Source organism: Leptonotus elevatus, chromosome 6 (assembly GCF_054856555.1).
Source record: "Leptonotus elevatus isolate MCC_2025b chromosome 6, RoL_Lele_1.0, whole genome shotgun sequence".
NCBI classification, from domain to species: Eukaryota; Metazoa; Chordata; class Actinopteri; order Syngnathiformes; family Syngnathidae; genus Leptonotus; species Leptonotus elevatus.
This window is the reverse complement of record NC_141244.1, coordinates 21900251-21918616: the sequence shown is the minus strand read 5'-3', so window position 1 is coordinate 21918616 and position 18366 is coordinate 21900251. Positions and strand designations below refer to the sequence as shown.

General features: G+C 40.9%; 1 protein-coding gene and 4 non-coding genes across 5 annotated transcripts; 3 read left to right on the top strand and 2 right to left on the bottom strand.

Annotated features, from left to right (window-relative positions):
- The first annotated feature begins 183 nt into the window (after window positions 1–183).
- Window positions 184–14114, top strand: LOC147172738 (mitogen-activated protein kinase kinase kinase 5). Its single transcript, XM_086077477.1, has 28 exons — window positions 184–693; window positions 1361–1500; window positions 2326–2513; window positions 2991–3159; window positions 3991–4097; window positions 4313–4483; window positions 4560–4672; window positions 5296–5455; window positions 5821–5971; window positions 6537–6641; window positions 6966–7015; window positions 7405–7500; window positions 7832–7916; window positions 8164–8297; window positions 8380–8507; window positions 8998–9134; window positions 9219–9324; window positions 9865–10022; window positions 10448–10646; window positions 10738–10909; window positions 11103–11268; window positions 11535–11717; window positions 11794–11899; window positions 11977–12196; window positions 12279–12385; window positions 13191–13288; window positions 13374–13450; window positions 13796–14114. Exons 1-28 carry the CDS (start codon window positions 333–335, stop codon window positions 13890–13892), a joined length of 3984 nt encoding a protein of 1327 aa, XP_085933603.1. The 5' UTR covers window positions 184–332; the 3' UTR covers window positions 13893–14114.
- Window positions 3469–3542, top strand: trnai-aau (transfer RNA isoleucine (anticodon AAU)). Its single transcript has one exon. It is a non-coding gene; the product is annotated as a tRNA-Ile (tRNA).
- On the bottom strand, window positions 3809–3881 carry trnaf-gaa (transfer RNA phenylalanine (anticodon GAA)). The gene has a single exon. It is a non-coding gene; the product is annotated as a tRNA-Phe (tRNA).
- Window positions 4784–4856, bottom strand: trnaf-gaa (transfer RNA phenylalanine (anticodon GAA)). Its single transcript has one exon. It is a non-coding gene; the product is annotated as a tRNA-Phe (tRNA).
- Window positions 6001–6074, top strand: trnai-aau (transfer RNA isoleucine (anticodon AAU)). Its single transcript has one exon. It is a non-coding gene; the product is annotated as a tRNA-Ile (tRNA).
- Window positions 14115–18366: the final 4252 nt, after the last annotated feature.

Here is an 18366-nt window from a genome sequence, read left to right as displayed (position 1 = left end):
AACACTCCCTAAAAGTATGTCATCATTTTCATATTAAGGGAGGCATTTATTGCGCAATCCACCACCACCTCAGTCCAAAACAATGAAAAGTTACAGCGGAAGTTAACAATACAGCAAAGGAGAAGAACAGAAGACGCCTTGGCATCCGGTTTCAGGATATGTGACGTCACCAAACTTGGGTGGAGTTTCGGGAATGTTCCTCGATTTGATAGAACCGAGCCTTGTGGGCGGCCACTCACCTGGGAGACTTCAGTCGCAACAAGAGACACCGGACCCGCCTACCACCGTGGAAGTTGTTGTTAAAAGACGCAGAAAAGAAAGAAAGACGATAAATGTACACGACGGAGCGGAGGCGAATGAGCCTCCGGCGTGAGCCTCCCGCCTGGCTGCAGTCGTCGGCGGGAAGTTTGTGGCAGGACCCGCTGGCCATGGAGCCGAGCGCCCGCACCACCGCCGCCAAGAACGGCGTCGTCTCGCCCCGCAGCCGCGGCCGCCCAGTGTCGGTGGCCTACATCTCCAAAGACGGGGGGGACGAGGCGGCTGAGACGGCGGAGGCTGCCCCGGCCGAGCGCCACTTGTCCCTGGCATGTCTGAAGGAGGCGTGTGCTGACACGCGGGCCTCGTTTAAAAGCATCCCCTTCGAGAGAATCTCCATGGCGACGACGGACGTCCTGGACAGATTCTACAACGCCGGTGAGTTTTCACACTATGTACTTAAGTAGAAGTGTTTGTGGAAGAAGAATTGTGTTTGAAAAACAACAGCAAAAAAAAAAAACGGACCCCTTGGCGATATGCCGAATGTCGAAACTTTATCAACTGATTCAGCTCCATATGTAAAATGTAAAACGTACTGACTTTGAATTTCACTTAAATGCAAAAGTAAACATTTTGTAAATAAAATTTACTCTGGAATGTACTCAAAATATAAATTTTACTGTCAATTCCAGTGGGAAGTTTAAAAGTACAAAATGGGCCGTACTGTACATAAGATTTTTCAGATGTCTGTACTTGAGTATTTTTCTGATAACCTTTAATTTTACTCCCTACATTAAAAACAACTGTTCCTTCTACTCCGTATTTGACAAAATAGGCCCATACGTTTTTTTCCCACCTTCGTGGATGACAACGCTACAAACTTGTTTTGCTTGGCTCACGCTGCCCAACCAATCAGAGGACGGGAAAATGCTGACGTTATTGTAGGCTACAGCTGACCCTGCGAGGCAAATTTGAAATCTAATTGGTTTATAAAAAAAAAAAGTCCCTTTGTCATTGTATAGTCATCATCAGTAAGTAAAGTATTTGTACTTTATTTGCCACCACTGCCTACCACCACCATTTTGTTGATGACATTCCTTCACAGATGTGGCCGTGGTGGAATTGAGTGACTCTTTCTGCCACGCATCCCTCTTCTATCACCTGGGAGTGAGGGAAAGTTTCAGCATGACCAACAACATTATCTTCTACTGTTATGAGGAGGACACAGACCTGCAGGCTGTGAAGGTAACATTTCGTCCCTCAAGGCGCAGTTGTGGGGGCTTAGCCTTTTTCTTCTTCTTTTTTTTTTGTGCCATAGCTCCTGATCCCATTGAAATATTTGACTCATTTGTCATTATCTTTTAACCAAATTATTAACTCATTCACTGCCATTGATGGCTATAGACTTCAAAAATTCATTTGAACAATTTCTATTAGTTTACCATTTTCCCACTTTTGTTAACAACAGTATGAAAACCTAGAACATTTTTTATTGTACATTTATAACAGATATAAAATTTGTGATTAATCGTGTGTGTGTTTTTGTTTTAGTTGATTAGGGGCAGACAAAACAAGTTTTACTTCTTTCTGTCCCCATTTATTCTTTTGCTTTACTTGGAATTTGAAAATTCTTTCCTGTAATTAATCGCATGACTTCACTAGTTAACTCACGATTAATATTTTTTTTAATATCTATTCTAAATCTACTATAATTGTTTTTAGGTTTTCATATCTTGTTAATAAAAGTAGAAAAATGTTAAACTAATAGAAATAGTTCAAATAAATTTTTTACACCGTCAATGGCAGTGAATGAGTTAAAAAGACACCTTACCTTACTACTTACTGTACTTACTACAATTAGTTAGGTATGCATGCCTGATCCAATGTAGGGATGAAATTACCCATTTTTTCAATCAGCAACCATTTTAAGAAGTATTTTCGAGATGAGTTGTAATTATGAAAAAACTACGGAAATAAAGTCGGATATATGTCCACCAAATCCTACATTAGTGTTCTCAAACTGAGTCATAATATTGAAAGATACAAAACAAACCTTCCTGTGCCATTCAGGAGCAGTGTGGAAGCTACACGTTCCTCCCTTACGTGGTGACGCCTCAGGGCAAGGTGTTCGCCTGCGACGGCACCGTGATGACGGGCATCAAAGAGTTGATGCAGCCCGCTTTCCAGCTGGACTCGCTTCTCACCCCACTGACAGAAAGACTCGTACATTTGCTCAACAATGTGGATGTGCAAGCCAGGTGAGCCATCACACATTACACCCATGTTTAAGTTTCTCTCACTTCTGCTGCTGTTGTATATTTTTACGTATGAGGTTCTCAAACTTAAATTCTAGGATTTTTTTAAATATTGGAAACGGCATTAAAGCCAGCTTCTCCGCATTTGACACCGAATTTACAGTATACGATCCTTCAAAAGGTTATTGTTGACTTGCCGAAACCCAGGGACCTTTAGATCTTCAGTCTAACGCTCTCCCAACTGCCGCTATTTCGGCTTGATTTGTGCATCTTATATAATACTCATAGCAGAAGATGAAAACTAAAAATGCGGGTAAACGAGCTCCCATTTTCCTGTCTGTTGAGTAGAAGCACCTGTAGCTAAAGCCAAACTGTGGCAAGGTTTTTACTTTCTGGACTTGGGTTTGTTATTGGAAGCGGTGTTGTCTTCCGTGTAGTCCCTTGGCCTAACACCCTTAAAACCACCCTGTCCTCCAACAGCGAATATTTCCGGGAGTCTATAAGGCACGACATCCGCATGGCGAGGGAGCGGTTCAGCGGTCAGGCCTTGAGCGAGGAACTGAGTCTCATCCAGAAGCGTCTGGACAGCGTGGACCTGCTCACCCCTGACATTGTCATAAACCTGCTGCTGTCCTACAGGGACATTCAGGTGACAAGTTCGTTCGCATACTTTGTGTGTAATGCAACACAATGTACTGTTTTATTAGAAAACGAGCCCGATACATGCCAACAAGGTATGTACATGCACATGTGGAGAAACCTTTGGGATCTCAGCCTTAGCTGAATTTAGCCAATTATATTCCTTGACATACAAGGCTCTTGGTTTAGTAAAACTGTAGCACTTCAACATACTTTATTGATACCAATTACTGAGTTCTTATTAGACAGGGTTTTGATGCAATTTTTTTCAGTGAATGGCTTCGATTCGTGTGTTGTTTTTGATCAAAGGTGATCACAAGGCCGGTTAGCTTAGTTGGTTAGAGCGTGGTGCTAATAACGCCAAGGTCGAGGGTTCGATCCCCGTACGGGCCACTCTCTTTTCATAGATTTGCATATACTAACTTGACCAAAAACAGGGTGAGAGCAGAACACAGTTCCTTGAATGAAGCCTTTTCAGGATTAATCCATTTACTAATGTAAATCTTGTGAGTTATGCAATAACTGAACAAGGGATCATCAGTTAAGGACAGGGTTTCGGTTCAGAACAGGACATTATATATGACCCCGGACGAGACACTAAATTCAGACAGCAGTTCAGCCCCAACGCACATCGAACCTTCAAAACATTACTGCTCACTTGCCGAAACCCGGGATCGAACCAGGGACCTTTAGATCTTCAGTCTAACGCTCTCCCAACTGAGCTATTTCGGCTTGTTTGAGTTGTTGTGTATGTATTCTGATTGCAGAAGATGAACAACCTAAAGCTTAAGATCAAGCCTCTAAAATTTGACGTCAGCATGAATGATTTTATTTTTTATAGGACTACGATGCTATCATCAAACTGGTGGAGATGCTGAACAACCTACCAATGTGTCTCGTGGCAAGACACCAAAATATTAAGTTTCACTATATCTTTGCTCTTAACAGGTACATACATTATTCCTATTCCCTTCTTTTAGGGTTCCAATCCTGTCCTGTCCTGTTCAATCATGTCTTGTCCTGTCTATCTTATCCTATCTTACCATGTTCTATTATATCATGTCCCCGTTTTATCCTACGCTGTCCTGTTCTGTTATATGTGTTCATATGCCTGTCCTGTTCTCCTTGCCCCTCCCTTATTCTTTTATATTCCATTGTAACAGGAGGAATCAGCCAGGTGATCGTGCTAAGGCTTTGGAGGAGATCCTTCCCATTGTGGAATCGGGAGACAAGGTGGTGACGGACGTCTACTGCCTGTGCGGTCGCATCTACAAAGACATTTTTATGAGTTCGGGCTTCACCGACCAACACAGTCGAGATCAAGCCTGCTCCTGGTATGGGCCTTTAGTGTTTTGTCAATCGCCCTACCTTCTGGCTTTTGTATCTAAATGCCTCTTGATTCATTTGTAGGTATGGAAAAGCCTTTGAGACGGAACACACTCTTCACTCGGGTATCAACAATGTGGTCCTTCTGATGGCAGCCGGACACGAATTTGATACGTCCATTGAGCTGCGCAAAAAAGGTCTTTGAGTTTTAAATGTCATTGTCCCTATCCATTACCACGTAGCTAAATATATACAGTAGTTAGTGCAGTCCACACTCACACTAATCCCTCAAAATGGTTCTGGCAGAATGCCGAAACCCGGGATCGAACCAGGGACCTTTAGATCTTCAGTCTAACGCTCTCCCAACTGAGCTATTTCGGCACACATGGGCCACTCTCGTGTTTTTAATAGCTGAGGATGAATAATCTCCTAAAATTGAATAATGACTCGCAAATTGTATATATTTGTACCTTTTTTAAATTTTAAAATAACTACTTTAATAAATCTTGTTTGGTCCAAAAGAAACATGCATAATTATAGTGTTTCAAATAAATATATTTGTTTAAAAAAAAAAAAAACTTAAAATATTTACTTTTTTTGTACCAAAAAGCAAATGATCGTCCAAATCGTGATTTCAGTTATTATCAAATTAATCGTGATGAATAATTTCTTCATAATCAAGCAGCCCTATGAGGTGTTATTTTATATGTATCGCTAGGAGGATTTTCTTATCTAACTGTGCATCTTTTTAGAAAGGTGAATTTGAAATACATTAATAATAATTACATAATTTGTATTTTTTGATTTGTTTGATTTCTAGGCGTGACCTTAAGCACTCTGTTGGGCCGGAAGGGAAGCCTGGAGAAGATGAAGGACTACTGGGACGTGGGCTTCTACCTGGGTGCTAACATTCTGGCTAACGCACACAGGAAAGTCATCGAGGCTTCAGAGAAACTGTACAAGCTTAAGGCTCCCATTTGGTGAGGCTAATTAAGATTTGAAATTGAAGAGGTGCCTTGAGATGCAAGTGAATGGTGGCAGTGACTAAACTCACGTCACAACAAGAAGTAGTTTAGCAGTTTCGCAAGCACAATTCTTCAAAAAACAAGATTCAAGCTGTTTACTTTTACTCCCAGTTGTATTTTACTGCCAAACTAAACGTAAAACAAAGGAATAATGTATTAATGGAATTTTGATGGGAAAATATGATTTGAGATACCAGCAGCAGTCTTATGAGTCACAAGCATGGTCATGGAACTCTCATCTCAAGGCACAAATCAACACGTTAGATGTGGAAAAAAATGTAATGCTCTTTTACATTCCATGTTCATTATTCTCCTTTCAGGTATGTGGCGTCCGTGATGGAGACGTACATTCTGTACCGACAGTTTGCGAAGCCTCCCGAGGTGAAGTCTCCCAAACAGGACACTGTGGACTTTTGGATGGAGCTGCTGTTGCAGTACTGCGAACTCAGCGTCTGCACCGACCACTGCCCGGTAATACAACACCTGTGACATCTATTCATGGCCGGTTAGCTCAGTTGGTTAGAGCGTGGTGCTAATAACGCCAAGGTCGCGGGTTCGATCCCCGTACGGGCCACTCTGTTTTTTCATTTGGCTTTTTTTTTGTCATGGACCGAAGTTAGACTGTATTGATTTTGAATGGTGTTCAAATCAAGATAGTTAGAGGTTAAGTCAGGTCATTTAGTAATTTAAAAAATCCCTTAAAGCTTGGTGGTATTATGGCTTTAAGTCAGAGCAATGGCTCAATAGATGTTGAATACTTTCCAACACAGGTGCCGTTTTTTCAATCAATATCCCAGAGAGCTCACATGGATTATTGCTTTAAATCAAAACAAAAGCTGAATTGATTTTGAACAACACGATGGTCAATACATTTTTTGACGTTTCAACGCTGATCTGGTCACAGTTTACATAAATGCCCTTCAAACTTTCACCTTGCAAAAGCTCGATTGATTTAGAATGATATCCAATATAAAAGGGTTTAAGGATCTCAGGCTCAATGTCAAGTACTTCATTTTTTTGTCTTGTTCTTTTTCAGGTGCTCATTCTGGAGCCCAGTAAAGTCCTTCAGCCTGCTTTTGTGTCTGTGAGCGAGGGGGATGGAATTTGCACTGTCCAGTTAAAACACGTCACACCCTTCAAGGTATGCGTACCATGTGATTGCCCCCTCACACACACTAAACATCTTAGGTCATGCATTCTATACATGCTGTATTAGCCTCGGCCCTGCTTGCACAATATGAAAAAGAAAAATCCCAACTTTGCTACACGGGACTGTTCTTATTTCATTGAATGTTCAAGCCAAAAACGAGGGTGTGGTTTTTGTGTGTGGTAATGTGTCATGCCTCATGATGTTTCTTCTTCTTATGTGTGTGTGTGTGTGTACAAACTGCACCCGCAGAACACTTAAGAATCTGGCCATGTCCACACTTTTAATTTTGTTTTGTTTTCTCTTTTGACTCAACAGAAAGGCTTACATCAGTGGACTTTCCCAGCCGGTGCAATCCGGGGAGTGAGGTATGCTACTGCGTGTGCTGACAACTTTCAAATACCTCCACTTGTGTGTGTGTTTTCAAAGCCTGCAGCAAAGCAATTGGCGAAAAACGCACTGGTTGTCAAAGGGTAAACAATTGACTTGTCTGTCCTCCCTAATTGCTGGTTTGATGTTTAGACTGGGACGAAGATTTGCATCGTTCAAGTGACACCATTGGGATATGATTTCATGTGTGCCATAAACACACATCAAATCAGATACTGTACATTCAGATTGGAATCAAGCCTCTTCCAAATGTAGATACAAATCCAATACTTATACAGTGGAAGTGCAGCCTAAACACGCAGTTTGGATTCATTTACTTTTAATTACACTTTTACACAATTGTAAAAATCCTTTCTCCTCTCTCCAGTGCTTCAAAGATTGACGAGCGGAGTTGCTTCCTGTACGTGCACTACAACTCCGATGACTTCCAGCTCTGCTTCTCCTCAGAGCAGCGCTGTAAAGGGTGAGTGGCCGTACATACTGTATTGATTCATAAGTAGGCCTGCTAATTGACCACGAATGGGGTGTGCCGGATGAGAAAGGCAGGCACAAGGTAATTCTACTTTTGAGTCATGAGAACAACTGTGCTGCGTCATTTTGTTTGAAAAGCATTTTAACCTCAATCAACGTCATGTTTTTAATGGCATGCTTAGCAGTGGTTCTCAAACTGGAAAACCTTGGAAACTTCAGTCTGGTCTGTGATAGTAGTTATATATGATATAGCTATTATATTAATGGATTTTACAGTTGTGTGTCTTGAGCTTCACTAATGTCTTTTGCTGTTGTCTCCTCAGTTTCTGCGATCTGGTCAATTCTCTGCTCCATAAAGCTGAGAACGCCTCCCAGGATCTGAATCATCGCAGTGATGGAATACTCGAGGTTGGTCACCATGCACATTCCTGTCAATTTTGAGTTGTTTTTAAATGAGCTTTGCCTCACAATTCAATTGGATTGTATTCGGTAGTGCTGCATGTGGCCTAGTGCTAGGTACATTAGAAAAATCGTACTTCGCACCACCAAACAAAAATTTTCCTAAATAGCAAATGTCCATCAAGGTAACAAACCAGCTGTCACATTCACAAATCCATTTTCTCATTCCACTGGTCTATTGTTTTTCCCCTCACAGTACGTCTACGAGACCAACGAGAATGGCGACAAGATGGTACTCGGGAAAGGCACATACGGCATCGTGTACGCCGGCAGGGACGTGAGCAACCAAGTGCGCATCGCCATCAAGGAGATCCCAGAGAAGGACATCACGTAAGAGAATTGTTTCTTAATCAAAGTCAACTTTTAAAGGGTGACTATTCTAAACACACGCTAACTAACTCCCTCCTCACAGTTATTCCCAGCCTCTCCATGAGGAGATTTGCTTGCACAAGAGACTGAAGCACAGAAACATCGTCCAGTACTTGGGCTCCGTTAGTCAGGGTGGTTTCATCAAGATCTTCATGGAAGAAGTACCAGGAGGTTCGTTAAACCAGAGTTGATAAAAGTCACGATTTATTGAGGGGAAAAAAACATGTTTTTAATTAGTCAATTAAATCAGATTTTTGTGTAATTTAAATTTCATTTGTTTTATTTGAATCAGATTTAAAAAAAAAAAAATTACGATTTTTTATTTTATTTTGCAAGGTCAGTATTTGAAAATTCACCTATTCGTGTTTTTCTCTTTTCACATTTTTGGGGCTTTTCTGAAACACCATAAGATGCCACAAGAAGGTGCCAATGCCAAACCTTGCCTTAATAAAAAAGTAGTACAATAATTGGTCAAAGAAGTATGTTGAGGTGATACATTTTGACTGGGAGGCAACCTTTAGTTTAAACTACTGTATTTGCAATAGGTAACAAATTAAAAGTATTATTAACGCATATTATTAGGTGGAACACACATTAAGTTACACTCGTACTGTGACCATCACAAATTCTATCAGCTCACAAGATGTTCCCACCCCGGCAGGAAGCCTGTCGTCTCTGCTACGCTCCAAGTGGGGTCCCCTAAAAGACAACGAGGCCACAATCATCTTCTATACCAAGCAGATCCTCGAGGGGCTAAGATACCTTCACGACAACCAGATTGTTCACAGAGACATCAAGGCAAGCATCTTTGAGTAAACGTGTCTTTTATTCCATGATACTCACGTATATAAATATGCGATTTTATTTTTTTTTTTACTGCAGGGTGACAACGTGCTGATAAACACATACAGCGGCGTATTAAAGATCTCCGACTTCGGAACCTCCAAGAGGCTAGCGGGGATCAACCCCTGCACTGAAACTTTTGCAGGTAAGATTTCTGTAAGGATGCTGCAATTTCAGCTTGAATGCAGTCTATCAAATACAGCTGTATCATGAATTCAACAGTTCAAACCATTAAATATTGAGTTGATACATTTTTCACTTCGCTTTCACTGAAGTTCATTTTCGTCACTGTTTTGTTTATGTTTTTCACCACGCTTTCCCTCATTTTCTTCAGCTTTTCCATTTTTTCATGGACAGAGATTCACTGCTTAGAATTTATTTTAATGTCCTCAGCTGGCATTAGAGGCTTTATTGGCTGCAGGCAAACTAAAAGCACCCAAAAATACAAAAACGAAGACAAAAGTCTAAATACATTCTAAAAAACCTTTACCTTTAATTTGACTTTCACAACTAATGGTGGCCGGATATTGTGAAATTCGCTGCCGCCATCTAGTGGCGGAGTGCCTGAAGCTCGCTAGTAAGTAATTTTTGCTCACCATGCAAAGCAAAAACTCGATTTTAAATTGAAGTATCTGGAAAATCTTTTAATTTGGGGAACTTTTATTTATTTATTACCTGCCAATAGGAACTCTCCAGTACATGGCACCGGAGATTATTGACCAGGGTCCCCGGGGCTATGGGAAGCCGGCTGACATATGGTCCCTTGGGTGCACCATCATCGAAATGGCGACAGGCAAAACACCTTTCCATGAACTGGGGAGTCCTCAGGCAGCCATGTTCAAGGTAAAAACATTTTGGGTCATAATTTCACAACCGATGACATTTTTTTTTTTAAGCAACGTTTAAAAAGAATAGAAATGTACAGCTAGTCATTTAGTCCTAGTATAGGACTTTTACTTATTCAGGTTCTAAAGGCTGGTGCTAGTTTGGATAAACTGTAAAGTTTTTTTGCCTATTTTTTTTTGTATTGTGTGACTGCTGCAACAATGTTGTACTTTGTAAAAAAAAATATTCGTCCCACTCTGTACTATATGTCTGTAACTTTGTGTTCATTTGCTGCTGCCTATCTTGGCCAGGTCTCTCTTGAAAAATAGGTTTTTAATCTCAACAGGACCAACCTGGTTAAATGAAAAATGGAGCAATGAAGTCAAGTATCTATTGGGCCAATAAAGTTGACAATGATGCATAATATGTCGTATTGCTTCCAGGTTGGGATGTTTAAAATCCACCCCAAGGTTCCGGAGTCCATGTCAGTGGAGGCCAAGAGCTTCATCATGAACTGTTTCGAGCCCAACCCGGACGACCGGGCCACGGCCGCAGACCTGCTCAGGGACATCTTCCTGAGGTCGGCCCCCAGGAAGAAGCCCAGGGCCCCGCTGGAGTGTGACCTCGAAGACACCGCTGCTAGTGGGACTGCTTGTTCATACTGCATATACTCACAAACTACAAAATATAACTTGTCGGTGTGTGTAATTAATATTTTTGCTGTGTTTTCCAGGTGACTACCAGCGCAGCCTGTCAGTGCCAGTCTCCATCCTTGTGGAGGACACCGACTCCTACTCGGATTTAATCGACCTGTCCTGCTCGCTGGACTTGAGGGGGACACAGCAGTCTGTCTTTAGACCCAACCACATCTCAGAGAGCCCACCTGGCAATGGACGATTCCTGCCGTGAGTTACGGTGCAATATTTTGAGAAAAACGTTTTATAATTGCACGTAGAACCTCATTTTAGAGAGTAAAAGGCTTGATTAGTCGACAAGTTGACTTCATTATTCCACATCACAGTGCGATTTTTGGTGCCTTTCTTGACTACAATTAGACTTGAGTCACTTGTTTTGATGATCTTTTTATTCTCTGCCCAGAGTGCCGGAGGACTCCGCACTGGACATGAGCAGCCCAGCGTCCACAGACGAGAACATGGGCTTGTTCATGTTGAGGAAGGACAGCGAGAGGAGGGCCACGCTGCACCGGGTGCTCACTGACTACATCACCGACGTGGTGGCCAACATACAGGAAGCCTTGCCACAGGTACACCCATGCACATCCTCAAGAGAACATCAAATGTCCAAAAATGGGATCAAATCAAGGAAGCAAAAATATAAGTCATTCGGTCAATCGTTTTGTCTCATAAAAGCAAAGTAATGGCAAATCAACTCTTATCTTCAACATCTTCCCTTTCAGAGATTGATTGAGATTTTTATAGGTCAAAAATACATCTTGATTTTGACCTCTTGCCGAAGTCGATACGCAAAATGGAAATCACTTTCAACAATTTTTAAAATGTCTTCTATCAGTGTAAGGGGTCATCGGTCTCGTCAGACCACATCACAGAGCTTGTTTGCTGCCTACGGGACAACATCTGCTCGCCGGACAGGAAGCGGCTGACCAGCAGCCTGCGCGACCTTCGAGACGCGCTGGTCTCCGCCGTCATACCTCTCAACGGCCTGCAGGCGGTGGTGTTCAGCTTCCAGGATGCAGTAGGTTGCCTTGATGCAGTGGGAAAGCTTTTAGATGGAATTTTGTGATGACTGTGTTTTCTTCTTCTTTGTGCAGGTGAAGAAGGTGTTGAGGCAGCAGCAGGTGAAGCCTCATTGGATGTTCGCCCTTGACAATCTGCTCAGACAGGCCGTGCAAGACGCCATCACCGTGCTTCTCCCAGGTTCGAATAGTCTGCTTAAAATATGACATTTAATGGGTTGCAATTAATTGTGATCGGTTCTCCCTGTCGCCGGAAAGAACTGAAGCTCCAGCTGCAGTCGTCATTCGAGACGGAGGACAGCACTCCTGAGGAGCCACCAGCAGACACAAACAGCGTACACCATGAAGAGGAGGTGACAGAATGCCAACGGCCTGAGTCTGTGGAGAAGACGGCACTGCCAAGCCCCACGGATGCCATCTTAGACAGCAATTGCCCACTCAGTGACGAACTGAGGGACCTCCGACTGGAGACCAGAAGGTGAACCACCACAGACTACATTTTTTTGTGTGGAGTTTCACACAAATATGAATTTCATGTTTTGTGTACTTTTGTGTTCAAGACTGCTGAGGCTGTTGAGTGACAAGGAGAGAGAGTACCAGGACCTACTGAGGACTTCAGTCCAGAAGAAACAGGAGGACATCAATGCACTCAGGGGACACACTCCAGGTACAACATCTACTTATTTAATTAAATTCATATTCAGTTGTGGAATTGATTCCCAAGGAACAAGTCATAGAATTATAATTATATGAAGCACACTTTCACAGGAGATGGCAGACATGCCTTGTTTTAATGTATTTTACTGATGTTGGAGTATTATATACCATATCTAAATATATTTATGTTCACACTTTATATTCACCATTTTTATATACACTGCATTTTTTTTAGTTAAAATTTTTTTTTTTTAAATACAGTAGGCGTATATGCTCATTCCTCTATAAATATATATTTTTTGTCAAACATTATATTATTTCAATTTTGTATAAAATTAATTTGCAATGTAATTTGTAAATATTAATTTTGTTAAACGTTTGTTGAAAGAAATATTTATTTTATTTATATATTAAAATTGTATGTATTATTTTCCTTATATTTTAAGTATTTTTTAGTTATACTGTCTATCATATGATTTTTTTATTACATTATATATTATTTTTTATTTATGATGTATTTTTTGTTTGTTATGGCCATTTATATTTTAGCCTTCACAGTACTGCCACCTGTTGGACATGAGTGGAAATGTAATAGCAGAAAACAACTTGTTCTGTTTTCTGTTTCTCTTCCATTTTATTTGCCTCAAAGCTTAGCTGTGGCATTTTTGTTTGGCCTTGGCGGCGCTCTGTACCTTATTCGTGTGTATCAGTCACTCAGGCTCCTCCTCACCTTGGGGCTTCGGGTTCCTATCACCTGGCTCATGATTATTCCATTTTATGACATGACTTGTTTTGATCATCTATCATGTATGTAGATGACGGGTCGACTGCACAGAAGAACCGTGATCCAGGCGTGAAGGACATGGTGGCCTGGCTAGAGAGTATCCCAGTTGACCACCACACCATTGAAAAGGTAACTGGATGCACGGCGCGATCCCTGTTTGATTCCTCTGCTTCCAGTTTATTCCTAGTGTGTGTGTCATGGTGTTTTTTTCTAGCTGGTGGCTCACGAGTTCACGTTGGACTGTCTGCTGCAAATGGCCTGCAGGGACGACTTGATGTACTGTGGAATAAGGTGAGCGCGCTCTGCAATTTATTTATTTTTTTTTTTGTGATACCAAACAGGTAACAGATGCATGTGCCTTAGTTTTGTTTATATTATATTATAATATTCTTTTTTTTCCTTCTTATATTAAAAAATAATTCTCTTTAAGTCATACATCACTAGTAGTATTACATTTCTGTGTTTTTAAATTATTATTATTATTCTAAATATGATCACTTATCTCAGAATATTTCACGTTTATTAATTTTTTAATTTTTTTCAATACTGGAACTTTTTACTTTAAAAACAACTTTAAAAAAACCGTCATATTTTTTCCCTCAGTATTTCAAGTGCTTGCCACTTTTTGTGTTTCAGGGGAGGCATGTTGTGTCGCATCTGGGCCGCCATTACCACTTACAGGAAGTCTCGGCCCGGCATGTTTGACCAGGACAGCCACGGCGCTCTACTTTGACATCAGTGCTTTAGTGGACGGGCTGGACCTGTTTCAGGTGCTATCACTGTGATTTTGTTTTTTTTTCTTACTTTCTTCTTTGTACATTTCAATGTGAATACATGACACGTCTCAGGGTTTTTGATATTACATATACCTCAGTGTTGACTTCAACTCTAATGCAAGAAATCCGCTCAAAATGATTACTACATATGTTGGGAACAAATAAACTAATAGCATGCCGCTTGCTGTGTCACATCTGTTCAAACTCATCCCTACCCAAGGGTGCATCCTTAATAGGGTGAAAGAATGACAAAATACCTTTTAAAAAAAGGACATGACATGACTGTTTTTCGTGTACATGTTTTAGGAAGTGTGCATTCTCGGTAGGGCGCAATATTGGGAGGATGCATCCTAGATATGTGTGGTGCATCCTTTGTCATGGTAAATTCTAAGAAGGATGCGTCATACACAGTCGTCCTAGGAAGGGTATTAACTGAACTTTATGAAGACATGGCGTAATAGTAAGACTTTTTAAAATGAAATGTTTCAGAAAATGTACATTCTAGTTAGGGCGTATCCTTGGTAGGATGCGACAATGGCAAAAAAAAAACATTTTGAAAGCATGCTATACAGTAAAACTTTTTTTTTTAAATAAAATGTATCCAGTGTATGAATCCGACATAGTCCTGCTGTATTTGCTTAGTCTTAATTTAAAATGAAGATCAATTAGCCCATGTCCTTAATACTATATATTCTCATTTAAAAATAAAGGTTTTACAACATACATATCTTAATGAGCAAGAATGCAACCTACCTTCAATGCACCACACTCCGCCACTTATTTCACAACACCAATACTTTAATTTCGTAAATTTAATTTCCTGTCACAATATTACAAGTTTATTCTCATAATTTCATTTAATAACATTAAGAGATTATTTTTTTGCTTAAAATATTCAAGCAATATTATTTTATTTTTGCTTTTGTCACATGAAGTGATGAAGAGATGACCTAATATTTGGTCTCATTAGGGCATCTATTTATCTATTTATTTTTTTGGTCAGTCGGCAGGATTTTCCGGGGATTGGGGACACCAATGCCCCCCCCCCCCCCCAATCTCTGGGATTAGCGACATCAGACACATAACAGCAGTCATCGCATTGTTTTGGCGCGGCACTGCATGACAAAACATGTGCTTTTATACATTACAACACAATATAAGGTTTGTTACCACTTTTGTAATATTTATGTGTTTGCAACATGAGCTCATTCTTTGTGTCGCTGTCATTCCTGAGTGATGACAACACGTGTCTCCATGTTGGAATCTTGACACACACGCACACAATAGCAACTTGCTGATTTGTCTCCTGCAATGGAGAGCTTTTATGAGGTTCTTAACCCCTTGTAAGGCACTTGTCGAGTACACTTCTTCTTCTTTTTTTTTGTACACCTAGTTATCTCAATAAATTGTCTTAATTTTACGATACATCAAATGGCAACTAAGGATGCAACCTTCATTGAATGTGCCCTACTGACATTAAGTCACATATTTGAAAAAGTCTTTCAATAGATATGTTGTGCCATTTAAGTCTTACTATACATTGTTAATTTGTTACGTAAAAAATACATCTTGCATGTACGGTACATAAGTATGCACGCTTCTCGCAATGCGTCGTAGGGTCAGGCCACGTTGGTCACATGACCAATTGTCTACCCCAATGCATTTAACAACCATTGCTCATCACTACTGGTGAGACAATTAATCCAACTGAGTTGAATTCAAACCACTAATCTGTGCGTGTATGCGTATTACTGAGCCAGAGGGACTCATCTTTTGTTTACAACAGTTTTGAAATCATAAGCTGGAATTTGCCATTGTTCCATTAAGGTACTTAATTTAGAACTCCGCCAGAATGACTTTGCGACTACAACATTTTCCCACTGTAAATATAATATGTAAATACGCAATAACACTCATAGATTTTCTTAAATGACATGATCGCAAATGTGTCCTTGGTAGGGTGCATCCTTGATAAGGTGCATCTCAGGTAACCAGAGTTCAGTTGGAAATTCATCCTTAAACACACTTGTTGAGTTCATTTCATTTCAAAGGGTTTATTTTGCTACTCTTGTTAGCCGCCCAGCTGGAAACACTCCTTACCCGACTCCATACCCCCCAATTTCCGAGCCCCCTACCCCCTTTAAAATGAAGCCCGAGGTTAAAGGAAGCCACTCCCACTTGCTGCTCATTCACATTTTATTTCCTGCCTCTGCTCTTTCCCCCTCACTCGCTGGCCATCCTCTCTCTCACCATTGTAGGTCGCCATGGAAATGAAAGCAAGCCGGGGGCATGTGGGGGAGCAGGTTCGGGGGTTGGACTGGGGGCTTCTATTATTGAAGCAGTTTGGGTTTGGTAGCAGACTGGAATGGAGCGATTCATGCTCACATCAACAAGAGAGTGCGCTGGAGCAGAAGGAGTGCGGGTGGGGTTGTTGGATGGGATGGGGCGGTTATGTGAAGGGGGGGGGGGGGCTCTGATGGCGAGTACAGAGGGGACACATGTTTCTTGGCCATGATGTCATGGTTGGCTGTGGGATGACATTCCACTTGGAAGACAACACCTGTTGCTAAGACCTACAGTAATGAGAGCAACTAATGGGGGAGCCACATGTATTTGCACACTGCTGCCTAATAAATGTTTCATAATATTATTTATGAAATGTATCTATTTATAGTGATTGTTCCTAATGTATTTTTTTGCATGTATTTAAAATGGAAAAAAAAAGTCTGAATTCTGTACTCCATAGTGTGAGTGGATGCAGCGTCTGATTAAATGACCACTAAAGTAAACACTCTACTCCAGCAAGCAGTCATCAGTCAATTGTGATCTGCTGAGACAAACACACAAGTCTAATCAATTTATAAACAAACCTGACTTAATCACTTTAAAAAAAAAATCAACTGTCCTACTCAGCAGCACATGATCATCGTTTACAATAGCACTGAGCACTCCTCTTAATCAATCAATCAATCAGTCAATCCATCAAATAAATAATTTTTCTTTCTTTTTTATCATTTTTTTAATCTATCGAAGTTGGTCTCGTTGACCAACAACGTCTCATCCTTTCACCCTCGTTCTTTCAGCATGTGCACTGATGCGAACTCGACGCTGTTCCCCTTCACTATCACCTAACGTGTGCGTGCGCGCGCGCGTGTTTAGTGCAGCTGCAACTCCAAAATCGAGCTCTTTCATTCAGCGGGCAAGTTGCTGTGATCAACTTCCTGTGTGCAGAGGCACTCAATGGATGTGCCTCAGCACCCCCCCCCCCCCTCCCCATCCCTTTACTTTATCCAGTTGCAGTGACAGGTGGCGGAAGGGGGATGGGGTGGCGGGTTTCGGGGTCGAGCACGGCTCAACAGCTGCACAATAGAGCCCTACCAGGGTCCTTTAAGACAGAGGTCCCCCGCTCAAGCGTGCCGATATCCCCAGTTTTGCCAAAATCTACCCCCCCCCCCCTCCCCATCTTGCCAGATGCTTCCAGAGATCCACATGTGGTAAAGAAGAAGACAGTAAGTGAGTGTTACGTAACAAAAAATGCATTCACATTGTGTAGCGAAACTCTGCACCGAGTGTGGACTAACTTGTTTTTAGAGGATGCAAAATACAAAGAGCAGGCTGACAGGAAAAGCAAGTGTCGTCTACAGTTGAAATACACACATGTATTAAAGCAGATAATTACTAACTAGTCGGCATTGTTGCTCTTGATGCATTGCCTCATAAATCTTCAATTTTAAAGCTTTTAGCACTTGACAAGCTAAAGCGGTGGTTTTCAAACTGCAGTCATCGAGTCATTGCCTGCAAAACAACTTGTAGTAACTTATTTTGCATAATAAGTGCATACAGTTCTGTAAAATACCCATTACTTGTCCACACTTTTGCATTGGGCCATTTGAAAGCTCTGACATGACCATTTTTAAATATCATATTTACATGCATTGCATACATACATTTGTTTAGGAAAAATATGACATTATGCCTGTAAGATTATGACTTTTTATCCAAACAGCATACGTCTTTATTCCTGTAAACATTTAATTATTTTTACTTGAACGTATACTTCATTTCACCATTTTCGACAAAATAACACATTTTGTTATCGTAGCATTACAACTTTTTGTTATCCTCCAGAAAAAAAATAATGACTATGGAATTTGGCACATATGGTACATGGTAGGACATTGAGGGGATCCTTAAAAAACTTCCCCCCCAAAAGTTTGAGCAACTCTGCATGGGCATTTGGAAGTTTGCATTCAATGGGAGCAGCCCACAATGTATTGTTGTTCAGCGGTGGGAGGAACCAACACAAAGGGTGACAAGGGTGCTTAATCATACGAGTAAATCAAATTTTATGGAACATTTTTAATAAAGGCGATCCAAATAGTCGAAAATGATTATTGAATTTTTATCATATATATAATATGTCTTGTCAAT

Excerpts from the sequence above, each read along its gene's own strand:
- LOC147172738 (XM_086077477.1), top strand. The coding sequence starts at position 333 with ATGTACACGACGGAGCGGAGGCGAATGAGCCTCCGGCGTGAGCCTCCC. Across the intron at positions 694-1,360 it reads GGACAGATTCTACAACGCCG|ATGTGGCCGTGGTGGAATTG; the intron begins GTGAGTTTTCAC and ends ATTCCTTCACAG. Across the intron at positions 13,451-13,795 it reads TTGATGTACTGTGGAATAAG|GGGAGGCATGTTGTGTCGCA; the intron begins GTGAGCGCGCTC and ends TTTGTGTTTCAG.